At 34.3% G+C, this 27,841-nt stretch overlaps 3 protein-coding genes across 7 annotated transcripts in view; all 3 read right to left on the bottom strand.

The window, feature by feature from the left end:
* The window catches only part of LOC128960896 (transmembrane protein 165-like), a 35,289-nt gene extending 12,919 nt beyond the window's left edge, over positions 1-22,370 (bottom strand). The window contains exon 1 of the mRNA XM_054307061.1: positions 22,357-22,370. The gene's annotated coding sequence lies outside the window, so the exon portion shown is untranslated. The remainder of the gene's footprint in view (positions 1-22,356) is intronic.
* On the bottom strand, positions 77-749 carry LOC128961167 (uncharacterized). Its single transcript, XM_054307372.1, has 2 exons — positions 522-749; positions 77-400 (listed from the first exon to the last, which is right to left on the bottom strand). Exons 1-2 carry the CDS (start codon positions 747-749, stop codon positions 77-79), a joined length of 552 nt encoding a protein of 183 aa, XP_054163347.1.
* LOC128960892 (fat-like cadherin-related tumor suppressor homolog) lies at positions 5,651-27,036 on the bottom strand. Of its 5 annotated transcripts, none has more exons than XM_054307055.1 (12): positions 27,002-27,036; positions 17,700-21,508; positions 14,027-17,633; positions 13,626-13,649; positions 13,215-13,331; positions 8,574-13,130; positions 8,313-8,510; positions 8,100-8,248; positions 6,624-8,031; positions 6,476-6,547; positions 6,299-6,349; positions 5,651-6,217 (listed from the first exon to the last, which is right to left on the bottom strand). In XM_054307055.1, exons 2-12 carry the CDS (start codon positions 21,180-21,182, stop codon positions 5,739-5,741), a joined length of 14,145 nt encoding a protein of 4,714 aa, XP_054163030.1. In that variant the 5' UTR covers positions 21,183-21,508; positions 27,002-27,036; the 3' UTR covers positions 5,651-5,738. The 5 variants fall into 5 exon arrangements, with proteins under 5 accessions (XP_054163030.1, XP_054163027.1, XP_054163029.1 ...); XM_054307052.1 differs by lacking the exon at positions 27,002-27,036 and adding an exon at positions 21,711-22,243; XM_054307054.1 differs by lacking the exon at positions 27,002-27,036 and adding an exon at positions 21,833-22,243.
* Positions 27,037-27,841: the final 805 nt, after the last annotated feature.

Genomic DNA, 27,841 nt, shown 5'->3' with positions numbered 1-27,841 from the left:
ATCAAACAATAGAAATTCATGTAAAATTAATTATATGGCTTATAACAAGCAAACAAAAATGACAATGATAACAATTTTAGACACGTGATAAATAATTACTGTTATGTACTTTTTCTAAATAACCGGACAGTTTGGCGTCGCGTCGGGTATCGACAAAATAGAGGACAGACGTCAAAAATAGCAGAATAGCGGCCAATCCGTCCAATGCTATGACTGCAATCATAGAGGTGTCTCTTTCACTGAAGGCCGTAACGCGCGGCCGATCGGACACTGCAAACAGTTTGGGCGCCGCTATTACCTGACAACACGTACTGTCCGGTGTCGATGTGCACGGCTTTTCGTAGGCCGTGAACGCTGCGTATAGGCTCAGCACTGATACTATGAAAATCACAAACACGGACTATAAAAAAAATACAATTAAAGCTGTAATAAATTTAGTTGTCTTAATATATAGCTATTATAAAAATTTAATATTTATAATAATATTATGAGAGGAAATATTTTCAGTTTTTTTAACGTACAATGAAATGAAAAGCATATTTGATATCTTCATCATCGGTTGAAACTAAATCTATAAAACCGTAGATTATTATAATTGAACCACAAATTAGTACAATTGTGTGCAATATATGAAATTTTGTGAAATAAGACGATATGTATTGTTGCCGATCGGCTAATGTTTTCATATATTTTGTTTCATCTTCAGTGGCCACTCCCGAGTGACAACGTTTTACGGCAATAATGGCCATCGATGACAATATTGTTAACTAATTTTAATAGTAATATTTATAATATATTATTTAGATTGGATTTTCTTGTAAATTTTAAAGTTATTTATATCTATAAAATAATATATATTGTTATTAGAGTTAAACTTATAGTTATTGCAAAAGGTTTTTTTAGCTATTTTTTAAGTTCTGGTATTTAAAAAATAATAATATATATAATTATGTAGATTTCATTTATTTTACAAAATGTTATAAAAATACATAATTGTGTTATTATACATTAGTTATCAATTAATAACAAATAACTTACGACTATTGCTGTTCCGATAAACTTATAAAAACCCGAATGCTTTGGAAAACTAGTCATAATTGTTATCATAGGATAATAAGACATTTGAATTGTGATTGAAATTTTTAAAAAACTAAAAATTAAAACACGAAATTAGTTTTAACAAAAATTCATTGAAATAACATTTTTTAATCACTTGTATATGTAATATATACTCTATATATATATATATATATAAATTGATAGAAACAAACGACAGAATATACAGAATATATTCTCAGTTTAGTTAAGAACTTGAGACAAAATAAACTGATTTTCTGACAATTAGTCGAAAGAAATAGTGAAACACATACTCTGGCTAAGGAGTGTGTGAGTGTGTGTGTGTGTCTATGTGTGTGTATGTGTGTGTATGTGTGTGTATGTGTGTGTTTGTCTGTCTGTGTGTATGTGTGTATGTGTGTGTCTATGTGTGTCTGTGTGTGTGTGTGTGTGTGTGTGTGTGTGTGTGTGTGTGTGTGTGTGTGTGAGAGAGAGAGAGAGAGAGAGAGAGAGAGAGAGAGAGAGAGAGAGAGAGAGACTGATAGTTAGATTGTGTCACACATTTTCAATGCGCACACAAATTATAAAGTTAAATATGTTTTACGTAAAAAAACTTTATATTATTTTTTAAAGGACTACTGTTCACTAATAAATAATAATTATTATAATAGCTATAAATTTTAGTGCAACACTTTGTGCAAATGATTTTTTTGTGTTTCATTTACTTATTATGAGAATTGTGTGATACTTTCACTCTTTTTTTAGGATTGTTTTGAGAAGAGTTGAGAGTATAAACCAAAAATTTATAGCAGTTTTTTCTTTAATATACTGTATATACTGTATTATACACTGCAAATGCAGACATTAAAATAATTTTAACCAAACATTTTGGCTTTATATCAAATATCGGGTAATCGATAAGTGTTTAGTGAAATTTTTATTGTCTCTAAAAACTTTTATGTTAACATAAGAAATTGTTATACTGTATATGTTTTCTATACTGAAATTACGGCTGTATATGTATGTATGTATGTGTGTGTGTGTGTGTGTGTGTGTGTGTGTGTGTGTGTGTGTGTGTGTGTGTGTGTGTGTGTGTGTGTCTGAAATAGATTTCAAATATGGATAAGATCTGACAACTTGTATACAAAGATAACTACATTGCAGTCATTGTTATTTTATTTTCACTATCTTTCAAATATATTGATAGTTATGATACTGTATTATAAAAAGACAAATAATTTATTGTGTTTATTGTGAATCCAAAAACTTTTGTTTGTTTGATGATTCAGTCTATTTATTTGCTTTCAGTTTTGTTTTTTATGCTTCAAACAAAATCTATTGACAAACAACAAATTATTGATTATATGCCTAAAATATCTCATATTTTATTAATAAATATATTTAACTAAATAATTTGTCTAATTTTTAAAACAATGTAGAATATTGAAAGAATTTTAGTAAAAATTTGTTTGACTCACAAATATAATATCAGAATATCTTTTTTCTTTTGACTAACAAAATACTTTATATTTCATTAACAATAACTTTGGGAAATGTGTTTCAGTTGTGAAATGCATTTTCCTTGACATACATTAAATCAAACATAAAAAGTTTGAGATATTTGTCTCAATTACTAATATAAATACTTTATAAAAGTATATAAACTATTATTATTAAAACTGTGTAATATTAATTTTATAATAAATGCTATATATAAATTATATATATAAACTGTACAGTATAAAATTGAATTAAAATTTATTTGTAAAAAAAATATTTGAAAATATTTAAAAACTACTATATAAACTAGTTAATTTTTAAATGTTAATAAATATGATACTACGATAACAAACTTTTATTATAAAATTTTTGTTGCATTAATTTTGTGATTATAGTTTGATAATATTATGTTTGAATAAACTAATTAATTTTTGTTTTTTATAAATACTCATCAGATAAATATGCATAACTTTGATTCGGAGTAATTTCTATAGAAAATATTATTTATTAAAATTATTAGTGTATTTAATGAATAATTTAAAAATACTAAGAAATTATTAACTAAACTCTACTAAAAATATATATACATATAATTACAACAATTTTAACGATAATATTTAATTATAACATAAAGTAAAAACATTTCAAGAATAAGAAAAAATCATGTCATTTGCATTTAATTATAATAAAAATCCCAATTAAATTGATACTCAAAATATAAATGCTTACTAATAATTAATTTATATATTTAATTTTATCATTATTTTATTAATTTTTTAACTAAGAAATCAAAATCAATAAAATTTCCTTTTTTTAAACTTTGAAATCACAAGAATCGACTGATTTTTTTTGGAGAAGAAATACAAGAGACGACTGTTTTGTCAGACAATATATATAGTAATGTCAACTGAAATCTCTTTTGGATTTCATTCAAAACTAAATCACAACACATTTGTGTTGTTATGTTAACCTAAAATTATCGCTCAAATGATTTATTCATTCATCTCATTGATTGCTTAAATTAATTTAAAAACTTTCAATACTACTCTCTCTCTCTCTCTCTCTCTCTCTCTCTCTCTCTCTCTCTCTCTCTCTCACACACACACACACACACATAGATATAACGCTATTATTAATATTTACATAAATACACATAAATTTATAATATTATACTTCTGAAACATTAATCTGGACTTAAGTGACGATTATTTCATTGTTTAGCACTTAATAGAATTATTTCTTTTATTTGGATATTGAATACAATAATAAAGATTTTTAGAAGTATATTATAAATATTATTATATGAAAATACTAAACTAAAAATGAAATTTTTTGTCAGTATATATATATCAATAGATTTGAGTTTAAAAATTAAAATTGTTTAAAAAGCTCTCAATTTTTTTCGTTACAATATATTTTGATGTAAAAAAACCTTAACGTCAGTCAAACATCAAGTGATGCCGAGTGAGAGACACACATCTGGAGAGAAAGGTTTCACATCATTTGCAACGGAAGTCATGTCAGGGATGGAGACAATAGGGGTTGAGATATAAAGAGTGAAAAAGAAAGAGAGGAACGGGTTATAACTTATACTAAAATAAATTATTTTTACATCGCTATAATAAAATATATTTTAAAGGGTCATAAACTAACTGTTTTTTTCTATAGAAAAAATTAAACATCAAAATTCACGGCACACTTAGTCACACAAAATGTTTTAGCAAATGTTTATTAATAGTAATTATTATTAGACTTTAAACCAATTAAATTGTGCGTCAAGTAATAAAATAATTAAAATAAATAGTTTTAATTTAATTATTACAAAAAAAATAAAAATTTATTTGTTTTAATAAGTGTTTCTGTAAAACATTTCTATAATTATGATTAAGTATTTTATTTATTATTAGTGCATATTTAATTTATTTTTTAAATAATATATATATTGATAATAGCATTAAAAAAAATTAAATATATATATTCCAATACTCATTATTATAATTACATTATATTTTTTATTTTAAAGTCATAAAAGTAAGTCTCATAATTCAATATTTTTTATAACATATATTAATTGCAATACAAAAAAATTATTTAAAATAAAGATAAATTAAAACGATATATCTAATTTATTATAATTTATAAAACAATATATTGTAAATTATTGTAATTATAATGTATTATTGATTATAATTATTTTTAGTATAAAATTACATGCACTAAATTGAAACATAAAATACTACAAATTTTGAGTAAGAGTTTATAATATAAATATTATTTTATAAACGATTAAATAATAAAGTTATCAAAGAAAAAATATTAAATAAATAATTAAATATATTATTATTGAATATAAAATTTTATTTTTCAAATTATTTTGTTTTTTCATTACATTTCTATCACTTTTTAATATATTGTTTTAAATACTATACAAATTATAATTACATTTTATGAATTTATGTTTTGTGAAAATATATGGCAATAATAATTATTATTAAATTGTAGTACAAAAAAGTATAATTTTATATAATATTTCTTAAAATTTTTTGCTTCAAATAACTCATTATAGATATATTTTTTATTTCACATTTTAAAACAATTTATATATATATTTTACTCTTTGAATCTATTTTTCTAAAATTGTTGTTTTTTACATTCATTTAACTAAAAATGTTTGTCTTACAAATAAATAATTAAATAACTAAAAAAAATTGTCAAATATTATTAATACTAATAATAGATATCATAATAGTTTATATGTATATAATATGCTGCTTTGTATTTAAATACTGTATAAATGTATTTATTATTAACTACAAAAATGATTGATTTTGTTTTAACTTAAAATGCAATGTAATTGTATTTACTCCTAATAAACATAATGTATATAATTAAGAAAGACTTAAAAAACAATTAATTTACAATTGATTTGTTTAAAAATTATTATTAATAATAAATAAATAAACAAACATAATTATATAATCACTTTTTTAAAGTAAAAATTTGATTTTTTGATTTTTCACTTCATTCACTAAAAATATATATCATATATAAAATTATTTAAATTAAAAACAATAAAAATTATATCAAATAATGTTATAATAATACTATTAATAAAAGCTATTAATAATAAATATTTTGATATCAATCAAGTAGTCAATCGTTAAAAAAATCAATTGTTTGGTCTAAACATAAGTCGACTGTTGATGGGATTCATCGAAGTCGTCGCCGTCTTCGCTGTCATCGATAAGATCTTCGCAGCCGTTATTGCAGTCTTTGTTAAGTTTTGAAGTTTCTTCGCAATTGATATTCTCAGCGATTGAATCAGTGGTCTCAGTATAGGTAAGAATATTCTTGCGTTTATTGTTTGACCACTCGTTGTCCGACAGATTCGGTAGATAGAGATCAAGATATTTCTGTGGCGACGACGGCTCCGAATTGTCTGCAAATGGTATCTCCAGATGGTCTTCATTGCGGGACAAAAGCGGTGAGTTCTCTTGGCTCACATCCCGGTCGGTGAACGGCCTGTCGTGCGAACCGTTACACGAAAGCTCTATTTGACTGTTATCTGAATTTGACTCTAAGTCGTGGATCTCATTGACGGAAACCCCGTACGTATGTTTAGCGTCACTTTGGGCCAAATCATAACTGTCCCAATGGTAACCTACGGTAATGTTTTTAATAAATTGATAATTGAATTAGTAATGAGTGGTCATAAAAATTCATTCAATCAATTAGTTAATACCGTCGACGACGTTCTGTGAGTTAGTTTGACTAATTTGATCTTCAGTGAAGACTATAAGACATATGAATTAGAAAAATGTGTTATTTTGTTATGAAACCCGAAAACCGAAAAAAAAGATTTGATATACAGATAAACATAGAAAACACTACAAAAACAGTTAACAGAAGAAAGGCTTACCATTGGAATCGGAATCACATAAGGAAGCTCTGGTCGGAGCTGTAGACGCCTTACTTGTCGGTGACTTGGCGTCTGTTTTGATGACATTTTAAATCCAAAAGAAAAAAATTAAAATCATTTGAATGAATTAGTTTTAATATTTACAAACCGTTAAGTATTTTGATTTGTTTTTTAGAGTCTGGCTTTGCTGAAGACTTTTGATTAGATTCTGCAATTTGTGGCGAAACGCTAGCAATCGGTGCGTTTTTCTTCGTAAAATTTTGCCTCAAATTAATATCGTTTGGACACAAATTGGTTTCGCATTCTTCTTGAGGTGTGATGTACTGATCCAAATTGTTGAGCATCGGTTCGGCACAAGAAGTGGGCCGTTGTTGCTGTTGATATGTTTTGCCGACTCCGCCCGTATGGCTCATCTCGATGTTACTCATCTTTGAGAAGCGCTTTAAGTTGACATTAACGTCATTGTTGGCCACATTCTTAAGTAATCGTTGGTTTTGATCCCGATTATTGTGATTGATGTGCGTCTGTGACTTGTGTTTGCATTTCATGCAAATGGCAAATATGAAGCCCGTGACGGCCAACACGGACAGCACAATGAAGATACCAATGATTTCATCCATTGTAATGTGAAGTTGCGATGATATGATATTAGTAGCGTACAGTCCGTCGCCATTACACGAGACACCGGTGCTATTGGCCGGACAAATACATCGGAATGTACCGGGCAGATTGATACAGGTGGCCGGCGCCAGACATAACGGTGTGGACAGCTGGCACTCGTCAATATCATACTGACAGTAGAGTCCGTGCCAACCAGTATGACAGTGACATTTGGGTCCCAAACTGGTCTCTTCGCAGACGCCGCCATTTTGGCACAAATTGGAGGAACAGAAGCGCGGCACCTGACAGTTGATACCCGTAAAGCTGGGGCCGCACTCGCATTTGTAACAGTTGGTCACTCCTTGTTTGCAGAGGGCTTCGTCATGTCGACAGAGACCACCGTTCATACAGGGAAGTGAATCGCACGGACTCATATCGATCTCGCAGTTGACGCCCCGATATTTGGGACCAATACACACGCACTGATAGGAACCATTGATTAGGTTATGACACGTACCGCCATTAAGACAGGGTTGCGATTTGCAGATACCGGTGTCGGGCTTAAAATTACAGCTAAATTCAACGTTTGCCAATGTCTTTAATACGGCAGCCGATGATACCGATGCTATGTGTAACGGTAATTGTAGGCCATTAATCAAAATGTTATCGAAACAGCCAATAAAGCCGAGTGTTATTTCTTCGCCACCGATGGCATTTGAACGAGGTTTTACCGAACCGCCAAAAAACATATCCACATTGAGATCAATACATCCGGCCAGTCCCGGGGCAAACCCGCCGCCCCTATACTTCCTGTCCAATGTTAGCGATGCCGTATTGCCCTTTCTCTCGACAAGAATCTCATGCCATTTGCCATCACTGACAACAAGATTCTCGATTCGGATCAATCCTTCACCGTTTCCGCAGTCAAATCGATATTGAATATATCCGCCGGCGATCTATTCGGTGAAAAAAAACAATTATTAGTCATTTAATTAAAAAATTGTTTCTTGATTTACAATCAAACCTCGAGTATGTTATAGGATTTGTCGCCACTTTGTGTGAATATATTAGTTCTCAACTGTTGACTCTTGAAACGTAATGATATCTTCTCGACCTTCTTGTGGAACGAATATCTCGCGTAAGAGTTTCCTTGAAATGATATTGGATTCAGTTCTGCAAAAACCAAACGAACAAAAAGTTACAGAAATTGTTGAATAAATTTTTTATTGAGACAAACCTTCGTAACAAAAAGAGACGTCACGATCGCTGGTATGACACGTCTCGGCATTTTGATTACAACCGGGACCCGACTTCCCAAACGGACACTGACACAGATAGCCAAGCGGTGATGACACTGGAAGACATTCCTTAAATGATGGACACGGATTGCGGGCGCATTCGTTCACAATGACTTCACATAACTTTCCACCAAATCCTATAAATAAGTGAATCAATAAGTAAACTACTATTTAAAGTTATCACTCTATTGAGTCCAAACCTGGATGACAGGCACAGCCATATCGGTGTTCGTGAAATGGCGACACAAAACTCAACTTCGATGTCACTATCGATATGATGTCGTTTTCGCTGAGAATCAGATCATCCCTACATTCGCCGTGTTTGCAATTCAAGTGCTGGCACTCGGATCTCACTATAAAATCCTCCAACAATATACCCAACTGTTTCTCGATACCCGATTTACTTTCGGCCACTTTGTTTTTGATCCACTGTCTCGAGTAATACCCGCCGCGAGTACGCGAAACAGCAAACAATACGCTAATATCGCCGAGTGTTTCGTGACTTCTTCGCAATCGATTATTCGGATTCTTGTGATCTGTCGGTTGAATACTTACGATAACAATGTCTTTCATTCGGACGTTAAACACATTCTTCATGACTCTAATAAAAGTTTTCTTATAATTTGTAAGAAACTCTTTCACTGATATCGATCGCAACTCAACGACAACACTGTTCTCAATCATGTCTTCGGAAATGACAGTCACTTCTAAATCAATCAAACCATACGTAAAGTACTTGCCGTCGCTGACCGTAACGTTGATCTTATATTTTCCTGCGTCCAGTCCGGGAAAGGCTACTAATGTGCCGTCCGTCAGATCAATAGAGAACAAGTGTTTGTCGTCCTCATTGGTGATGGAGTAACTCAATTTGTCAAACGGGTCGTCATCGGTAGCGGTCACCTGTCCAACGATACCGCCGGGAAACTGTTCCATCGAGTTGACCGACACAGACAGTGGTACTAATTGTGGTGGGATTCGTGGCTCTTGTGTCACAAATATATGGACACTAGTATTAGTCGAAAGAGCAGGAGTTCCAGAATCGGTTGCCTGAATGGTCAGCGAATAATTTGCTTGTAATGTATGATTAAATACTGCATTTGTTCGCAACGACGAGTCTTCGTTAGCCAAACTAAAACTGTTGTTGTAATCTTCAGATATTATCTTCAAACTAAACGGTCCCGAATTGGCGGAACTGTCTGCGTCTTGTATGTTAAAGTTGATAAGTGAATGGCCAATAGATCGGCCCTCCTGGACATATAGTGTGTAATTGATTTTGTCAAAAACCGGTGGATTATCGTTGGCGTCAGAGATCTCGATGTTAACAAAGACAGAACTCGATAGCGGTTTTGGTTTTCCGTTGTCATTACATATGGCTTCCAGAATATAGGATGAAATCATCTCGCGATCCAATTGTTTGCCAACAGTTATAATACCAGAAATGGGATCAATTTCAAACTCTTTGTAAGTGAGAGAACCTCCGGTGAAAGAATAGCTAAGATTAGCATTTTCGGGTGAATCTCCATCGATGGCAACCAATTGGATGATTCGGTCGCCGACTAGCGAATCCTCTCGTATAACAATATCATAGGTTCGCTGAACAAACTGTGGACTCATATCGTTGACATCTCTGATATTAATGGTGACGTGCGCTTCACTTGACAGCGACGGTATTCCTCCGTCTTCGGCTCTGACAATCATAAAGTATTCGCGAACTGACTCGTAATCTAATGATTTGGACACCGAAATGATGCCCGATTTTGGGTGGATAGAAAAGCTGCCGTTTTCGTTACCACTGAGTAAGTGATACTTAATTTCGGCGTTAATTCCCGTGTCTTTGCTGGTGGCGTATACTCGCAAAACTTCTTCACCGATCGACGAACTTTCGGTGACATTCGCCAAATAAGATTGCATCTCAAACTCGGGTGCGTTGTCGTTGATGTCCATAACACTAACAATGAACTGTGCAGTAGTGAAGAGTTGAGAAGCGCCCGAATCGTAGGCTTTGACGGTCAGATTGTACGTCGACAGTGTCTCCCTGTCTAACAGTTTGGCTAACCGTACGATACCACTGCGCTCATCTATCTCGAACTCATCCACTTTAGTCTCTAACGAATACCTGACCCGTCTGTTGATACCGAGATCGGCATCAGTTGCCGTCACTTTTCCTACAATTATACCGACTGTCGAGTCTTCGGGAACATTAACCGTATAATATCCGTTGGAAAACTTCGGCGACTCGTCGTTCACATCACTCAAAAGAATTTCCACTTCCGTCTTACAGCTCCAGTCACGTCGTTTATCGTCACTGATATGCACTTCAAACTGATAAGACGGTCGCGTCTCTCTGTCTAACAGTGTTTTAGTCTTCAAGTGTCCTGTCTGTGGATCAATCGTGAAATACTTGTCCGCATCGCCGCCCGAAATAAAGTAATATAGCTTAGCGTTGTCTCCATCATCGACATCCGTGGCCTCAACTGTTAATATATAAGTACCGACGGGAACCGCTTCGCTAACTAATTCAACGTACTTCGACTTAAGACAAATGGGTCCGTTATCATTGACGTCCAGTATATCTATTGTGACCATTGTTTTCGACGTATATTTGCCGTCACTGACAATCACTTCCAACAGGTATCGGTCGATAGATTCTCTGTCCAACAGTTTACTGATAGATATCTCGCCGTCGTTACCGATTTCAAACTGATTGTATGGATCACCACTTAATATAAAGAAACTGAGTTCTGAATTCTGATCGTAATCTACGGCATCGATGGACACAATGATAGTTCCAATGGGACTGTTCTCATAGATGGATGCCATATATGACTTCTTCACAATGGGTTGATTATCGTTGACATCATAGACCACAACATTAAAAGCAGTTGAGTTATAGAATTTTCCGTCTGTTACCACAATAGTCAGATTATGTATAACCGTTGACTCCCTGTCCAATCGTTTGTTAAGTGTTATCCAACCGGTGTTCTCATCGATGGAAAACATTTCGTTAATATTGTCTTTAAGCGTATACTTTAATACACTATTGGATACATCGACGTCGGCGTCAATTGCGTGCGCTTTCATTATAGACGACCCAATCTCCTGGTCCTCGGATACAACCACACTATATGATGGTGAGTCAAAGTAAGGCACACAATCGTTTTGGTCCATAACGTTGATCAATATATTCAGATAACTGGTCCCAAATGATTGCTTATCTTTCAACTCGACGGTCAACATATGTTTGGATCGTTGTTCGCGATCCAATTGTTCCGTCAGATGTATGCGTCCCTGTTTGTCGATACGGAATTTGGTGGCATCGGCTTTGTCGCCAAACCCAATGATGACCAGTTCCACGTCCCGAAGTCCGGCCAAATTGACATTTGCGATGACAGTTCCGCGTTCGGTATTTTCGTCGACAAATATCTCGTACACAGAGGTCTGGCGTTTGACGAAACCGCACGAACCGGTAATCTGTATGCTAACCGGTACTACATCTTCCAGTGCTTTTGTTGTCTTACGACTACTGCCATCAGTGGCTTTGATGAAAAACTGGATCATATCGCCGACATTAGAGCTGAGATTCTTTTTGGTGTAAACATGTCCGGTGTCGGCGGTGATGCCAAACATCTCCAATATGTTACCCGACGGTCGGGTAGTGTTCTGCGACTCATATATCGAGTACCGAATGACAGTGTTTTCGGCGTAATCGTCGTCGTCTACTGCCATCACCGGCAGGACTGTAACGCCGACGGGAGAGTTGGCACAAATTGATGTCTTGTATTCATCAACAATAAAATGCGGACTATTGTCGTTCTCGTCGGTGATTGCGACCCGAAGACTGGATAAACCAATGCGTTTGCCGCCGTCCTGTGCGGCCACTGTTAACCAGAACAATCGGTGACCCAACTCGCGGTCTAACGGCGATCGCAGACTCACGGTTCCAGAATCCGGATCAACAGTGAAATATCGTTTGACATTTTCATTGATAATATGGTAATTGATGCGACCATAGATGCCATCGTCTCTGTCAACGGCCGTCAACTGTGCAATGGATGAGTCGGTGGCCGTCAGTTCACTAATGGCTACATTGTTGAATATACGAGTAAACTTCGGCGAGTTATTGTTTGCCGGCTTTACAGTAACGGTGAGACTAGTTGTGGCCGAATAGACACCATCGGTGACCGATATATTTAGAAAATAATTTTTGGCCACCTTTTTGTGTTTCCGTGAGTTAAGATTTCCTACGGTTACGACACCTGACGTGTCGTTTATTGCAAAAATCAAATACTCGTTGCCCGACAATATTCGATATCTCAATTTGTTTATATCACCCGAATCAGGATCATTGGCTACAATTCGGGTGACAAACTCGCCCTTTTCGATGTTGTCCTCAATGGTGGCCGCAAATGTCGGCGCGACAATCGGTTTGTTGTCATTAACATCGAGTACTTCAATCCACACGTGAGCAGTGGATGTTAGCACCGGTGAGCCGTAATCTGTGGCCATAACCGTCAGATGGTGTAGTCGTTCAGTCTCGTGATCGAGTGGTATCTTCAGATAGATATTTCCATCGTCGGGCGCGACGTAAAAGTGTGATTTGTTGCCCAATATTTGATATTGAAGTTTAGCATTAAGTCCAGTGTCAGCATCGGTAGCACTAACTTTAACCACAGGTGCTCCGATGGGCGCAGATTCCGATATGGAAACGTTGTACGAAAATTTGGTAAACATCGGTGGGTTGTCATTGGCGTCGTCCACTGGGATATGAGATAAAAAGAGATCAACAAATGTTAAGAATATTCTGTAAATTAAGATTTCTTGAGAATATTCTGATGACAAACCTGTTATAACAAGTGGAACGGTAGCGCTGACACCGGACACTGAATCGGTACCCGAAATGATTAGATTGTATTGACTGATAGACTCGCGATCCAGTTTCTCGATAACCGATATCATACCTAATCAGAGGAAAGGTATTTGAATTGGAAAAGTTATTAAACTTCAAGTTTTTTTTCAATGTCAAGTAAAAACAGTATTATTGTAGTATATAATCAAAAAATGCATTATTATATGTGTGGGTGAATGCAAGCAATTTGTTATATATGTTTTGAGTGCAAACAAAAATCATAAAGTTTTTATAGGCATTCAACAACAAAAAACAGGGAAAGGCATGAAAAATGATGCGAAGCACAGGTAGTAGTAATAGTAGTTAATAGCATTTGGTTTCAATACAAGAGGCGAATAATACTCACATAAACCGCTACTAATCGTCGGATCTTTTAATTTATGTTCACATTCAGGAAAATAACAAATCAAATGAAAAAATAAGTTTTTAAAAATGTTTTGTTTTGTTTGTGTGATATATCGAGAATAATAAGTAGTGAACACAACCACCAAAATAATAGGATTATATATCAAACATATTGAATAAAACATAAGTTTAAGGGAAAAAACAAATAAATTAAATAAAATAAAATATAAATCACATTAAAAACTACTACTAATCATATAATTTATAAGTTATTTTAAATTAAATACTATATACTGTATAACAACACAACAATATAATCAGATTAAACACTAAATTAGAAATAATACTGTTATAAAAATTTATTATTTTTTAAATACAGTATTAATAACAAACAAAACAAACCTGAATTAAAATCTAGTGAAAACTCTTCGTTATCATTGCCGGCAATAATACTATATATAAGTTGTCTTCCGTGAGAACTGTCGGCATTGACTGTGAGAAAGGGAACCGCCGGCGGGTGACTCTCGATCACTGATATTGCATAATACTGTTGTTTGAATAGAGGCATTCCYCCGGATACCATCTTAACGGTAATGTTGGCAAACGATTGTTGGGCTACTGTTCCCGAATCTTTGGCAGATATAAGTAGATTATAACTGAGCGCATCGTTGGCCGGATTGGCCGATCGGGCCATCGAAATGTGTCCCAAATCGCTGCTTATTGCAAACAGTTTGTTCGGATCGCCCGACACTATCGAGTAACTGACCATTCCGTTGTAGCCGACGTCCAGATCTATTGCTTGAACTTTACCAATTTGGGTGCCAACCGGGAAATCAGTGTTGAATACAAAATAGTAGGGCTGTCCTACAAACAGTGGTTTGTTGTCGTTGACGTCCTCCACGTTGATAATCACCAATACGTGCGCCACTCGCGTCTTAACAAACATCGATTTGACTTCAATAACAAGTTCAAAGCGCGACTTCTCCTCCCTGTCAATGGGTATACCGCGTGATAGTATCGCACCTGAGGTCCGAGCGATACGGAACAAGTGAGTGGGAGTTAGGATACGGAATGACAAGTGTTCGTTGAGTTTGTGGCCTTCGATGGTCGGCATGAGTATTGTCTTAACTGAAACGGTATTTTCAGCGATTTGTCCGACAAACTTGTCTTGTGTGAAGCGCAACGAACTGCGTGGTATAGGTTCAGCAGTAATGGTTACTTTGGCTTCGGTGGTAAATTTGCCGTCGAATACCGAAACAACCATTTCGTATACACCATCGGTGAGCTTCTCATCCATTGTCGTAATCAAACCTGAGGTCGAGTTTATCGCAAACTTCTTTTCGGAAGACTGTGTGATTGGCGTCAAACTGAACACAAAGTGGTCGTGAGTTTCGTCGTGTCGGCCAAAGTCACAATCGGTGGCCGATATCTTTGTGATAATCACATCCTTATAAGTGGGAAGCAATACTGTTGAGTGATAGTGAGTGAGTGACAGAACAGGTGGACAATCATTGACTGGAAGACACTCGATGTGTACAAAGGCAGTGGTCTCGGCCTTTAAACTGGGAAATCCCATGTCGGCCACCGATACCGTAAAGTTTAACTCCCGGTGCTTCTCGTAGTCGATACGTTTGGCTAGAGTTATGGCACCGGTTTGAGGTTCAATTGAAAAATACTTGCGACCGACTTCTTCGACAATCGAGTAGATAAGTATTGAGTTGTGCATCGAGTCGTCGTCATTGGCTTTGACAACCAGTGGCTGATCGCTGGCGTCGAGTATAATACTATCGACTGAAGCYGACTCCAGGATGTGTCCGACAAATGTTGTTTGTGTCCAATAGGGGACACAATCGTTGATATCAATGACATTAATAAACAGTTGAGTCGTATCATTAATACGCGACAAACTGGTGGCCGAAACTGTTAGCGTATAGTTCTGTTTGGTTTCGTAGTCCAATACATCTCTAACCCAAACCTCTCCATTGTTAACATTTATGGCAAACTTGTTGTCAGTATTACCGCTAACTATCTCGAAGTACAGCGACTGTCTGTTCGCAGCCTTCAGCGCAATGATAACGGTTCCGATCTTTTCATTTTCGTTTACATCGATGGTATAGTGTTTATCCTCAAACTTTGGCGGTGAGTTATCGGGAATTGTGACCGATATGTGAACGTTGGCAGTGCTGGCCAATGGTGGCTGACCCTTGTCGGTCACTTTGATAACCAAATAATACTCTGATTGTTGTCTGGCGTTCAAAGGTTTTGAGAGATATATGAAACCGAGATCTTTGTCGATATCGAATACATTGTCAACGTTTCCCGAGATTATCGAGTAATTGATTTTTGCATTATTACCGATGTCTTTGTCAATGGCCTGTACGAGCAGTACAGACGTACCGATAGCTGCCGTTTCGACAACACTGGCCTCGAACTGAGRCAATATAAATGTCGGCGTTTCGTCGTTAACATCGATAATATTGATGGACACCTTCGCGAACGACCGATTATGCTGTCCAGTAGTTGTTTTTTGCCGCGAATTACTCACTTCAATGACTAGTAAGTGATGTTTGCCCGACTCGTAATCAAGTTGTTCCTTGACTTTAATCTTTCCACTCCACGGCTCCACTTCAAACTTTTTGAGACTTTCGGGCGAATAGGATGAATAGATGGAGAATATGACACCATCGCCAACAATGTCCCGGTCGGTGACACTCAACTGAAGAACATCACTGCCTTTCGTAATGTTTTCCAACACATTCACTGTATAACTGTCCTCAACAAACATCACTTTGCTGTCGAAAACGTCGATCAAATTGACAATCAGATTGACAATAGAAGGCTGGAGACCGTCGGTAATCAAAATTGTAAGATTATAACGATTGGCCATTTTGTATGACAAGGGTTTAGCCACAATCAGTGCTCCGCCATCTTTGAAGGCAAACGTGTTTCCAGTATTGCCATCGAGTATGTGATAACAGAGTCGGTCGTTGTCCTCATCGAAAGCTTTAATTAAAGTGACCGCATAGCTAACGGGTTCGCGTTCGCTGATCGACACCTCGGTGTCCAACATCTCGATCGTTGGCTGTTTGTTGTCTTTGCGATCTTTGTTCGCCGAAAGAATTCGTAAAATTAGTCGAACCTGTGATGACCGACGCGGTTGTCCGCAATCGGACACCGATATAATGTAGTCGTACTCTCCTTTCGGAATGCCATCTTTGGCCGTATATATGGCTCCACTATAGGAGTCAATGGAAAACCAGTTGTAATCGTTTCCCTCAATTATCTTATACTGGAGGACACAGTTTTCATCGTCGTCCTTATCTATGGCAACGATCTGACAAACCGGTGTCTTCTGTGAGATGTCATTATAGGCCTGACATCTGTATATGGATTGTATAGCTTTCGGTTCAAACTCGTTGACGTCGATTACGTTGACAATAACGGGTGTTCGCGACATCATAGTGGCCACAACGGCATTGGTGTCTGTGTTGTGCTCTTCACTGACCTCTAGGTCTATTACATAACGTGATTGCGATTCTCTGTCCAATTTGCTCTTCAACTCAATCAAACCGTTGTCATCAATACTGAAAGGCACGTCATTTAGAATTCGAAATCGGATTTTGGTATCAGTTTCGGAATTCAGATCCGGATCATTGGCCTCGACTTTGACCAGATGTGTACCAACGGATGCGTTCTCCAGAATGCGAGTGTAGTAAAACGTTTCGGTGGTCAGCGGCGGTAAATCATTTTCATTTTCAACCGATATGAACAGTTCTAAATATGCGGTCAACGGAACAGCTGCTCGATCTTTAGCCACAATTGTCAGCCAATGGTGTGGATAGGTTTCGCAGTCAAGTACGACTGTCGTGTAGATATTGCCGTTATTATCGATCGAGAAACGGCCCAAACCGTCGCCACCGACAATCTGATAAATCACAGGCAGATCACTGTCTTCGTCGACAGCCTTCACTTGTGTTACAAACGTACCGATTGGTAGGTTCTCTCTCACCTTTAAATATATAAATTTACAAAAATTAAATCTTTTAATTTTAATTAAATCATTACTAATAATTACCGAAGCGGTGGCTACAATATCGGGAAATTTCGGTGGATAATAGTTTTCGTTGACATCTTCTACTTCTACTACAATAGAAGCCAACGACGATAACGACGGCTCGCCATCATCTCTGGCGGTGACCGTAATGTTGTAGATCTGCATCTGTTCGAAGTCCAACTGTTCCCGAATGCGAATATTACCCGTAATTTCGTCGATTGAAAACTTTTGGCTATCAATCGTGTAATGTATTTGACCGGACTTTCCCTCATCACCATCGAAGGCTGATATCTTCATAATACGTGAGCCAATCGGCATATCCTCGCGAACTTTGACCACATATGAACTCTCATAAAAATTTGGCGGATTGTCGTTGACATCGTCAACGTGAATGATCACCGTTGCCGTTGATGTCAGTGATGGACTACCCGAGTCATGAACGGTAACATACAGTATGTATTTATCGATCTCTTCTCTGTCCAAACCGTTTTCAAGAGTCAACGTTCCGTTTTTTGCATTCATAGCGAACAGCTCTTCATATCCTTTCAGAGAATAGTGAAGCAAAGCATTATTGCCGTAGTCTTCATCGGTGGCATAAATCTGACCGATTATGTAGCCCTTAGACGCCGATTCGGACACATTAAACACAAAGTTGTCGACCAGAGGACTGTTATCGTTAACATCTTCAATGACCACAACAATGGTGTGATTAGCACAGAGCTGTTCTTTGGCCAAATCACAGGCAGAAATGTGTAGTTTATATTTAGAGTGTTTTTCGTAGTCCAATGTGTCGATCACATAGAGATCACCCGTGAGCTGATCGATGTTAAAGACCACGTCGTGACTGTAGTGACTGCGGTTGTGTCGGTCGTGAAGATTCAGTGAATATATGACAAAACCATCGAAGCCATGGTCCGGATCATCGGCTTTTAATGTTGTTATTTTCGCACCTTTTTCCGTGTTCTCCGCGATATAGATTTCTTTGGGTGCGTTTGGATCAAACTCTGGCCTCCGATTCTTTCGTTTGCTGTGAATTAAATCGAGTTCTTCGTCGCCATCAATAATAAAATTGTTATCAATTGAGTCATATTGTATGTCGTTTTCCTGTTGCTGTTGTTGTCGTTGAATCATAAATGCTGTCAACTTCTGTGCAACGGCTAAATCGTTACACTCGACTCTGATGTGATTTTTCACAGGTTTTTTGGTGTTAGAAGCGCTGTCATTATCGTCAACAACTATAACCCGAACATAGGAGGTGTCGGAAAAATAGTGGCCATCAGTAGCTGAGATCGCGAGCGTCCAATTGCGTGCACCCAACAAGTCTTTCGCCAATTCGTCCTTTAGATTGCATGTTAGTCGCAAAATACCGGTATTTTCATTCAGATTAAAACATTTGTCAGCCGCTGGTGTAAACATCTTATACAAGACAACGCTTCCCTCGTCGAGATCGATGGCCGAAAATGTCATGATTTCGGTCCACGGCTTAGTGGCGACGGGAATGTTGGCCGTGCAGTTGTTCTTCTCAAACTGTGGTCGATGATCGTTCACGTCTTTCAGTGTCAAATTCAACGCAATCTGCGACTGTCGACGAAATGGTTCGCCCATATCGGACGCCCGAATAAGTAGCTGATAGTGATGGGCACCAGACTCGTAGTCTAGTGTTCGGGTGGATCTAATCTCACCCGTGGAATGATCTATTGTGAATGGKATGGATTGACCAATTGGTGAAGTTAACTCGTAAGTGACCAGACCGTTGTCACCCGAGTCGAGATCGCTGGCAGTGACGCGAAATACTGAGCTGCCGTTCGGTTTGTTTTCGTTGATGGCAACAGAGATCTGAGTCTTTTCGATGTTAAACACAGGATAGTTGTCGTTGTCGTCCATAACATCGATGTGCAGATGAGTTTTGGTTACTCGGGTCGAGTCTATCTGAGCGCCGATCACCAACATATACTTGGATTGTGTCTCTCTGTCTAATGGTTCCCTTATGAACACAACACCGTTGGCCGTAATGCCAAACATTTGGTCAGAGTTGCCGTCAAGAATATTATATCTCAGATTAGCTGTCATACTCTGCTTTTGRCTGCCGACGATAGTTGCCGTCAATTTTATCACTTGTGTGCCCACTAAAGACATTTCATGAATTTCGCTGTAATAGTAATCGGAATCAAACTTTGGTGATCCATGTTTGGCACTGTCCAGAGTCACGACAATCGGTTGTGTGGAGAAACCGCCGCCGCAATCGATGGCTTTTATAATCAAATGAAATACTGACACTGAAGTGGTGGCACTTTCATTGAGGTAAGGCCTCATCAGTTCTATGTTATAGTCGTTTGACGAGGAGTTGCTTATCATAAACAGATGTCTATCATCGCCATCAACAATACTGACGTGACATATTTCGCCGTAAATACCCGAGTCGTCGTCGGTCACATGAACCACGGCATAGATTGGGTTCAGTGGCAATCGGGTCGAYAGTGCGCTGTGTTGTTTGACAGTTATTCGGGGCACATGTCTGTTGACCGACAGTACAGTAATGGCCACTTTGGCTTTCGATGTCTCTAACACTTGATCCGAGTGATGAATGCCCCTGTCTTTGGCCACTACCGTCAAATGATGAACATGAGGATGATTTCTGTCGGCCGATAGTGTGAGCGGACGGGTAGCTGATAGGATTCCCATTGTCGGGTGTATTGCAAACGTCAACGATTCATCTAAAAGACTATAATATATTTCGCCGTTGAGTCCAATGTCTGGATCAACAGCCGATACTCTAACAATACTACTATCGATAGGTATATCTTCGTTAACAGTGACCGCATAGTTCTCCGGATAGAAAAATGGCGATAAATCGTTGCGATCGGTAATCAAAACGTTGACAATTGTCTTGGTCTTCAATCGTAGCGCATCATTACGTAGAGATGTTATTGTGGCCCGAATTCTCAGGTCATACGATGAACGGTATTCCCTGTTGAGGACATTTGTAAAGCCTGAGCGCAGTCTTATAAGTAGAAAATAAAAATCGCCGACATGTCGGGCTTCGGCTTTGAATATCTTGTCATAATCGCCGCCCACTATCTTAAACCGGACAACAAGCGCTGGATCTGTGATGTAAATACCAATCTTCTGGTGGGATGTAGCGTATACTTTGCCGAACGAGTTCTCCGGTATCGACACATTATATGAYTGACGGGTAAATGAAAAACTAGACTCTGTGTCACTAATCGAGGCCACCGTCGGGTCGACAATTGGTTCCTCTTCATCGTTGTCTTGCAGTGATTGTACTGTCGGTAATTGGCCATCGATTGGGCCGGTTGTCACTAACGTATCGACGGCGTTCTCGTCGGCGATTGTCTCACTAATAACATGATTGCTATGAAGTATAATAAATATGACGAGTGATAGTAATTTGATGACAGCTAACGGCGATGACAGTGACGATGACAATGACTTAGGACACGGCAATAATGACGACAACAATGACTGTCCGTTAATTAACAGCATTGGAAGCAGCAGTGGATCACTTAATCCTAGGATTGTGTGTCCGCTAAAACTCTTTTTTTTCTCTACCGAAATCGGTATCTCTTATATAGTATTAAATGTTTGTCGTTTGACATCATAGCTGCAAATAACTTGCMAACGCATTACCAAAATTCAAATGATGACAAACTTGTGGTTAAAATATCACTTTTAAAACACTTTTTTTAAAAACACACTAAAATGTTTGCATTAATAAAACACAATTAAATTAAATTAATTAATCAATCAATTATTCAGTCAATTCTTGAGCGCAGCAGTTGTCGTCTCTTTCGACGCATTTCTGTTGGTCTCTGAAAATGATTTTTTTAAAAATAAAATAAATTATTTAACAAAAAAAATGTATTATTATATGAGTTACAGTCTATTTAAATTATATATATTTATATACAATTTAATTGCTATAAACCATTATTATATAATATATATATAAAATTAGTTTAACAATGGAAAGAGTGTTTTGTGTGTGAAAAAAGTTATTTTCAATTCAATTACTTTTTTTTATGGTAGAGTTGTCGCTAAAAAAATATTATARTCAACGACAAACAACAATCAGATCTGCACCGCAATCATCAACAGCAACAACAACTACTACTACCACTACTATAACCCCATACCTAATGGTTGTTAGATCTCATAATAAGGAAGCTCTTGATTGACTTTAAATGGTCATAAAGATGATCCATAATTGTTATATAATAGGGTCCTCTCATTGTTGCCGATCTGTTTCATAACCAAACACACACACACTGTCTGTAGTTGTTATTGTCGATCACCACTTTCAACAGTAATAATAATAATAATAATAATAATACTGACACTATCATCAACAACACCACTACTACTACAGAAAATCGACAACAAAACTATACCAGAGATGACTTGTATTTGTGTTTCTCTTTTTTCTCTCTCTTTTTCTAATATAACTCTCTTCAGTGTCTCTGGCAGTCTGTTCACAGACACAACACATACACTACACACAAGACTTTGTTTTGAGTGCTTATTCACATGAGTTGTGAAAATCATAAATAAAGAGAGAAACGACAGACACAAGAGAGGAGAGAGAGAGAGAGCAGGGCTTTAGGGATATTAGCAGTGTTTGTCTCCACCCTTAGCACCACTTCCAGAGGCCAGACATAACCTCCTCTCCCCCTCTCTTCGCTATCTCTTTATGGTTAGAGTCGCTATCTTTTAGTCGACTAATGCAATGGCTTTTGATGAAACATTTAACCGATAATTGTGTTAATAATCGCTAACTTTTTCAAGCGATAACACAAGCGATATGTTTAGTGACAAATGTTTTGCTGCTAATCGTTGCTACAAATTGTGAGGCAATACTAATACTAATAATAATAACAGTGTTTTTTGTTACTATAAAATACCAAATGACAAATGATTTACTGAATTGTAATTGTAATGATATACAGCAAAATGTTTTTTAATTGTATTATTATTACTATTATTATTATATTATTATTATGACAGCTATTATTATAGTCATTCATATCAATCGCACATTTCCTTTAAAATAAGTCAAGACCTATTCAATTATATAAATAGTTTTATTTGTATTTATTTTAATTTACAAAATAGGTTTCTCCCTCTACTTACTATAATCTCTCTCTCTCTCTCTCTCTCTCTCTCTCTCTCTCTCTCTCTGTTTATATAATTTTTTCAATTGAAATGCCGAAACAATTTTTTTCAGTTCAGAAAAAATACTTTTAAAATACTATTAGCAGATGAAAACATTTTTTTCAGTATTGTATAGTAATTGCAAATATCATAACAACACGAGAGAGAGAGAGAGAGAGAGAGAGAGAGAGAGAGAGATAAATAGTTTTAGTGACTAATATTTATAAACAGTATTATTTGTTATACAATCGCTGCGCTAATCGTTTAMTAACCATTTGAATTGATATGTGTTGTGTGACTCGGAATTAATTAGAGGAAATGTTAGGAAAGAGAGGAGAGCTAACCAAAYCTCTCGATAAAATAAATGCCATTATATATGTACTGAAAAAAGTGGGAAAGGTGTGCAAAAATTATGGATAGGTATGGATTTTTCATACCTTAACCTTAAAAAAACTCAACATTTGTTGGGCAAACACTCCTCAAATACACAATCATGCAATCATTATAATCATCGCGAAAAAAGCACTCAAAGTAAATGAAACTAAAACATATTTATTGTATAAATGTGTTAACAATTTATATACAGTATAATAGAGTAATAGTGTTTCAAAACGCAATGACAACTATTAGTTACTAAAAAAAGGCAGACAATTATCGATATTATGATATGTATGATAATATATCGGTATATAAATTTATATAATAATTATAACATATATCTGTATATTTAACGTATATATCAATAATTTAATCGTCATTAATAATAAAAATAATAACTATAATAATAACGAGTAATAATCATTTAGTATTAAATGGAGTGATAAAAAATTATATGACAATAAAAATAAAATTAATGTTAAAACGGCTAAATTAATAACTTTATTGCAATAACAAATTTTCAATCACATTCACTAACACACAAAATATAATTGACTGTATAACCCAATATTGAGAGGCACATAATTTTTTGTTGTTGATTTGCTTCAACTATCTAATGCAATAAGATATGTATTATTTTAATATAGTTAATCAAATTGCAACTAAAAAAAAGATTTTCAATTATGATTATATGCCAATAGGAATAAGGTCACCATTAATATATCATAATATCATGTATTGTACACACTAAACAAATAGTGTGATATGTTTTATATTAACTTTTTTTATCAAATAAATATTAATATTTAAGTTATTCATTGCTTTTTCAAAATTTTTTGTTGTTTGTTATTTTCTCTATCTATCTATATATCTCACTTATTCAATATATTAATATTTATTATATGGTATATCATACATTATAATTTTTCAATCTCTCTCTCTCTCTCTCTCTTTGATAGATAACTGCATTTTTTAACCGATATATWTGTACTGTATAGTCGAGAATATATATATGTTTTGAATATATTTTATGCAATTTTAAAAACACACATTTCACTGTTAAAATTGCATTAATATTATTACTCATTAAAGATACCTATCTAATTAATCATTTTTATCTAAATAATAGAAATATTTTTTTATTATTATTATAAACTACAGTATGAAAGGCCACAACTAACTTTAACCAAGCATTTCAACATAACAGAGACAATAATAAATAATAATAATTGTAATAACAATAATAATAACAAATATTCATTTGGAAACAGTTTTAATTTGCAAATTTTTTTTATCTCCACTTTTTTAATTAACATTTGAAATAATCGTGTTTTTATTGTTAGTCTCTCTCTCTCTCTCTCTCTTTTCACACAAACTGCAGTTTGTTTGTGAAAAGCCTTTAATTATATTTCAACATTGCTTTGCTTGAAATTAAGTATAAATTAAATGCAAATAAAAAATAATAATAATACTAGAAAAACTGTTTATTTTTTCAATTAAACAAATATAGTGCAATGAATACAAAAATTGCGATAACATAACATATTTTTATCAATAGATTGTTTGTATAATGAGATATATCATACATATTGTTGTTTGGGAGTAATGAATGGATGAATGAATGAAATGAATTGTGTTTTGTTTTTGCTATCATTTCGCTATCATTTCAGATACTAATCTATTAAACAAATGACTCTATTATTTAATAAATATCGTATAATAATAATATTATTATTAATAATAATAATAATACAGTGAAAAACTAATAAACTAAATATGACCGGTAATATTAATTTAGTTAACTCTTACAAACAAACAAATATTGAAAAACAAATGCAAAAAGCCATCAATTGGTTGGTTGGTGTGTCTATAATATTAATATAAATATATATAATATCTATAATATACTGTATAATAATGTGTTATTTGAGAGCAGATGTTATCCTCCAAAAACAATATATGGAAAATGAAAATAAAATTTAGTTTTCGAGGGGAAAGATATCAAAACAAAGACATAATAATTAATTATTTAACAAAACGTTTAGATCCTTATTATTAGATCCCAACACAAACACCGGTACTATTAATATCACATTTATATTATTAGTTGTTGTGAATGACAATTAAATTAGTGATAAAATGAGTTTTTTTTTGCTTTAGTAATGAAGGGTTGTGTATGTACTGTACAATATGTGCTAATGTATTGCAAAAATCATTAACTAACAGCCCTTTCGCCCAATGATTTGATAATTAAAATAGTTTTTCAGTTACATGTGTTGTTACAGTGCAGTAAATATTGAACAAAAATTTTTATTTATATAATTTTTCAGCTAATATTTGTGTATAAATAGGCGCAACAAAAATATTTATAACAATTTATTTTAATAGTACTCTGGATTTTTCAAACTGTTTATTATTGACTACAGGCTATTACATATGATAAATATAATCTATAGTGTATTTTATTTATATAAATATTATATACATTTACTTGTTTTGTATGTATTGATAAGGCGCTAAAATGTTTACTTTTCAAGTTTTTATTTATAAACAATTTGCATGAAAAAGGGCAACAATTTATGGGCACATATATATATAGTGTAAACACATATAGTATATTATACGAGTATATACATATATATATTATATAATATATACTGTATATAATATACTAGAAATGGTACTGATAGTTATATTATTGTTGTATAATAACAGCAATCATATTTATATATATCTTATATTATAAAAATATTTTTTCTCAAAAAGTTTATTTAACACATGATATATACTGTAATATAGCATATTATAATACACTTAGTTTATGATATATATCAAGTAAAATACTTGAATTTTAACAATCACTATATATCAAATGGGCAATATATAATTTGTTTTATATAAGTGCCAGAAAAAAATACTTATAAACTATATCTATCTGTCATTTAATATACAGTAAATATATATATATGTTATTAATAATAAGGCGATGTTAAAAGATAGGCAATTTTTCCATAATAATAATAAAAATTAAGTCATAAATAAACAGTCGGTTAATTGTAAAAGACATGAAACAAAACAAAAATTATTTATACTTTTATGATATGAAAAAACTTTTTATTAAGATTTTTATTATATTATATCCTGACTCAGGATTCCTGAGATATGAATTACTCTCTCTCTCTCTCTCTCTCTCTCTCTCTGTCTCTCTATTGATAACATCAAATGATTGTCAAATAAAGTAGACATAAAAGAGAAAAAACATTGTATCAGAAAATATATTTCACTGTAAAAAAGTAATAGTAAAGAGAAAATATATAAGTAAAACTAATAATAATAATACTAATAAAAAAAATTTTTGTAGCAATCATTTTACTGTCAACATATTATAGTATAAATACAGTACTGTATTAAGATATTGACATAAATGTGATGATAACACACATATAAACCTAATACATATATATACTGTAGTAAAATATTTTTCTTTATATTTATCGATACTTTTATTTATTTATTTATTTCAGTTATAACTTTCATTAACTTTTATGGTTAGATAACACAACCGACAAAATAAAGAAGTTTTTTGATTAAACAACAAAAAAAGTTAAGTTTCATTAAGCAAAAGGTTATACAGTATTAATATATATAAACTATATTATACACAATATATGAGAAAAACACGTTTACATATTAAACACAACAAACATTTTTATAGCAAAAGTTAACTTTTTTTAGCTAAAAATAAAATATTATAAACTATAATAAATTTGACTTACAATTTAAAATTTGTTATCCCTTTTTCATATATACAGTATAATAATTGTTATATACTGTATATATACAGTATATATATATATAATGTTATCGTTTTAATAATAAATAGTTTAGATGTGGGATGACAGTGATGTATGCAAATAATAACAAACAATAACAACAAACTTATTTGACATTATCTTTCAAATATATATAATATATATATTAACCAAACGATTGATACATTTTTAGTTGACAACAACAACAACAATAACAAAATGCTTTTCACTTATACACTGTTAGTGACTGTACTGTACAGTACTGTAGTGACACTACAATGGTATTCAAAGAGACAGTGTGTAAGACAAGTACACAAAATTGAGATATACTACTACTGTATATATATTTAGCAATTTTTGTCACACAAAACTTGCTGTCATTGTTATATTTATTGGGCTCATGTATGTACACTGTATGGTATGGTTGTATGGATGGGTCGGTCAGTCATTCAGACATTTAACTCATTCACTGAATCACTGCATTTTGAGTCACACTTTATTACACTTTTAGTTGTTTTTCAAAACACAACTAACAGTGTATTAGTTTTGTATTACTTTAGATATGTTGTGTGTATGTGTTGTCTACTCTCTCGTATCGCACAAAACACACTGCAATGCAATGCCAGTAATGCTTGCGCTCAGTCAGCGTCTCCTCTCTCTCTCTCTCTCAATCGCTAACAGTAGAGTCAACTACTTGAGCACTGACTGACTGCCTGTCCCTAACAGTTGTGAGTTTTTTTTGTTGTGTTGAAAAACTATTGCCTCACAAAAACTGGTTGTATTATATGTGTACTGTATGTACGG

The sequence above is a fragment of the Oppia nitens genome, unplaced genomic scaffold (genome assembly GCF_028296485.1).
Source record: "Oppia nitens isolate AA-2021 unplaced genomic scaffold, nextdenovo-longstitch-racon4-pilon3 scaffold5_pilon_pilon_pilon, whole genome shotgun sequence".
Classification (NCBI taxonomy): Eukaryota; Metazoa; Arthropoda; class Arachnida; order Sarcoptiformes; family Oppiidae; genus Oppia; species Oppia nitens.
This window is presented reverse-complemented; position numbering and strand designations above follow the sequence as displayed.

Bases quoted from the DNA above. Each gene is read 5' to 3' on its own strand.
- LOC128961167 (XM_054307372.1), bottom strand. From the start codon at position 749: ATGGCCATTATTGCCGTAAAACGTTGTCACTCGGGAGTGGCCACTGAA. The intron at 401-521 runs GTACGTTAAAAA...TTTTTTTTATAG, and splicing joins AATATGCTTTTCATTTCATT to TCCGTGTTTGTGATTTTCAT.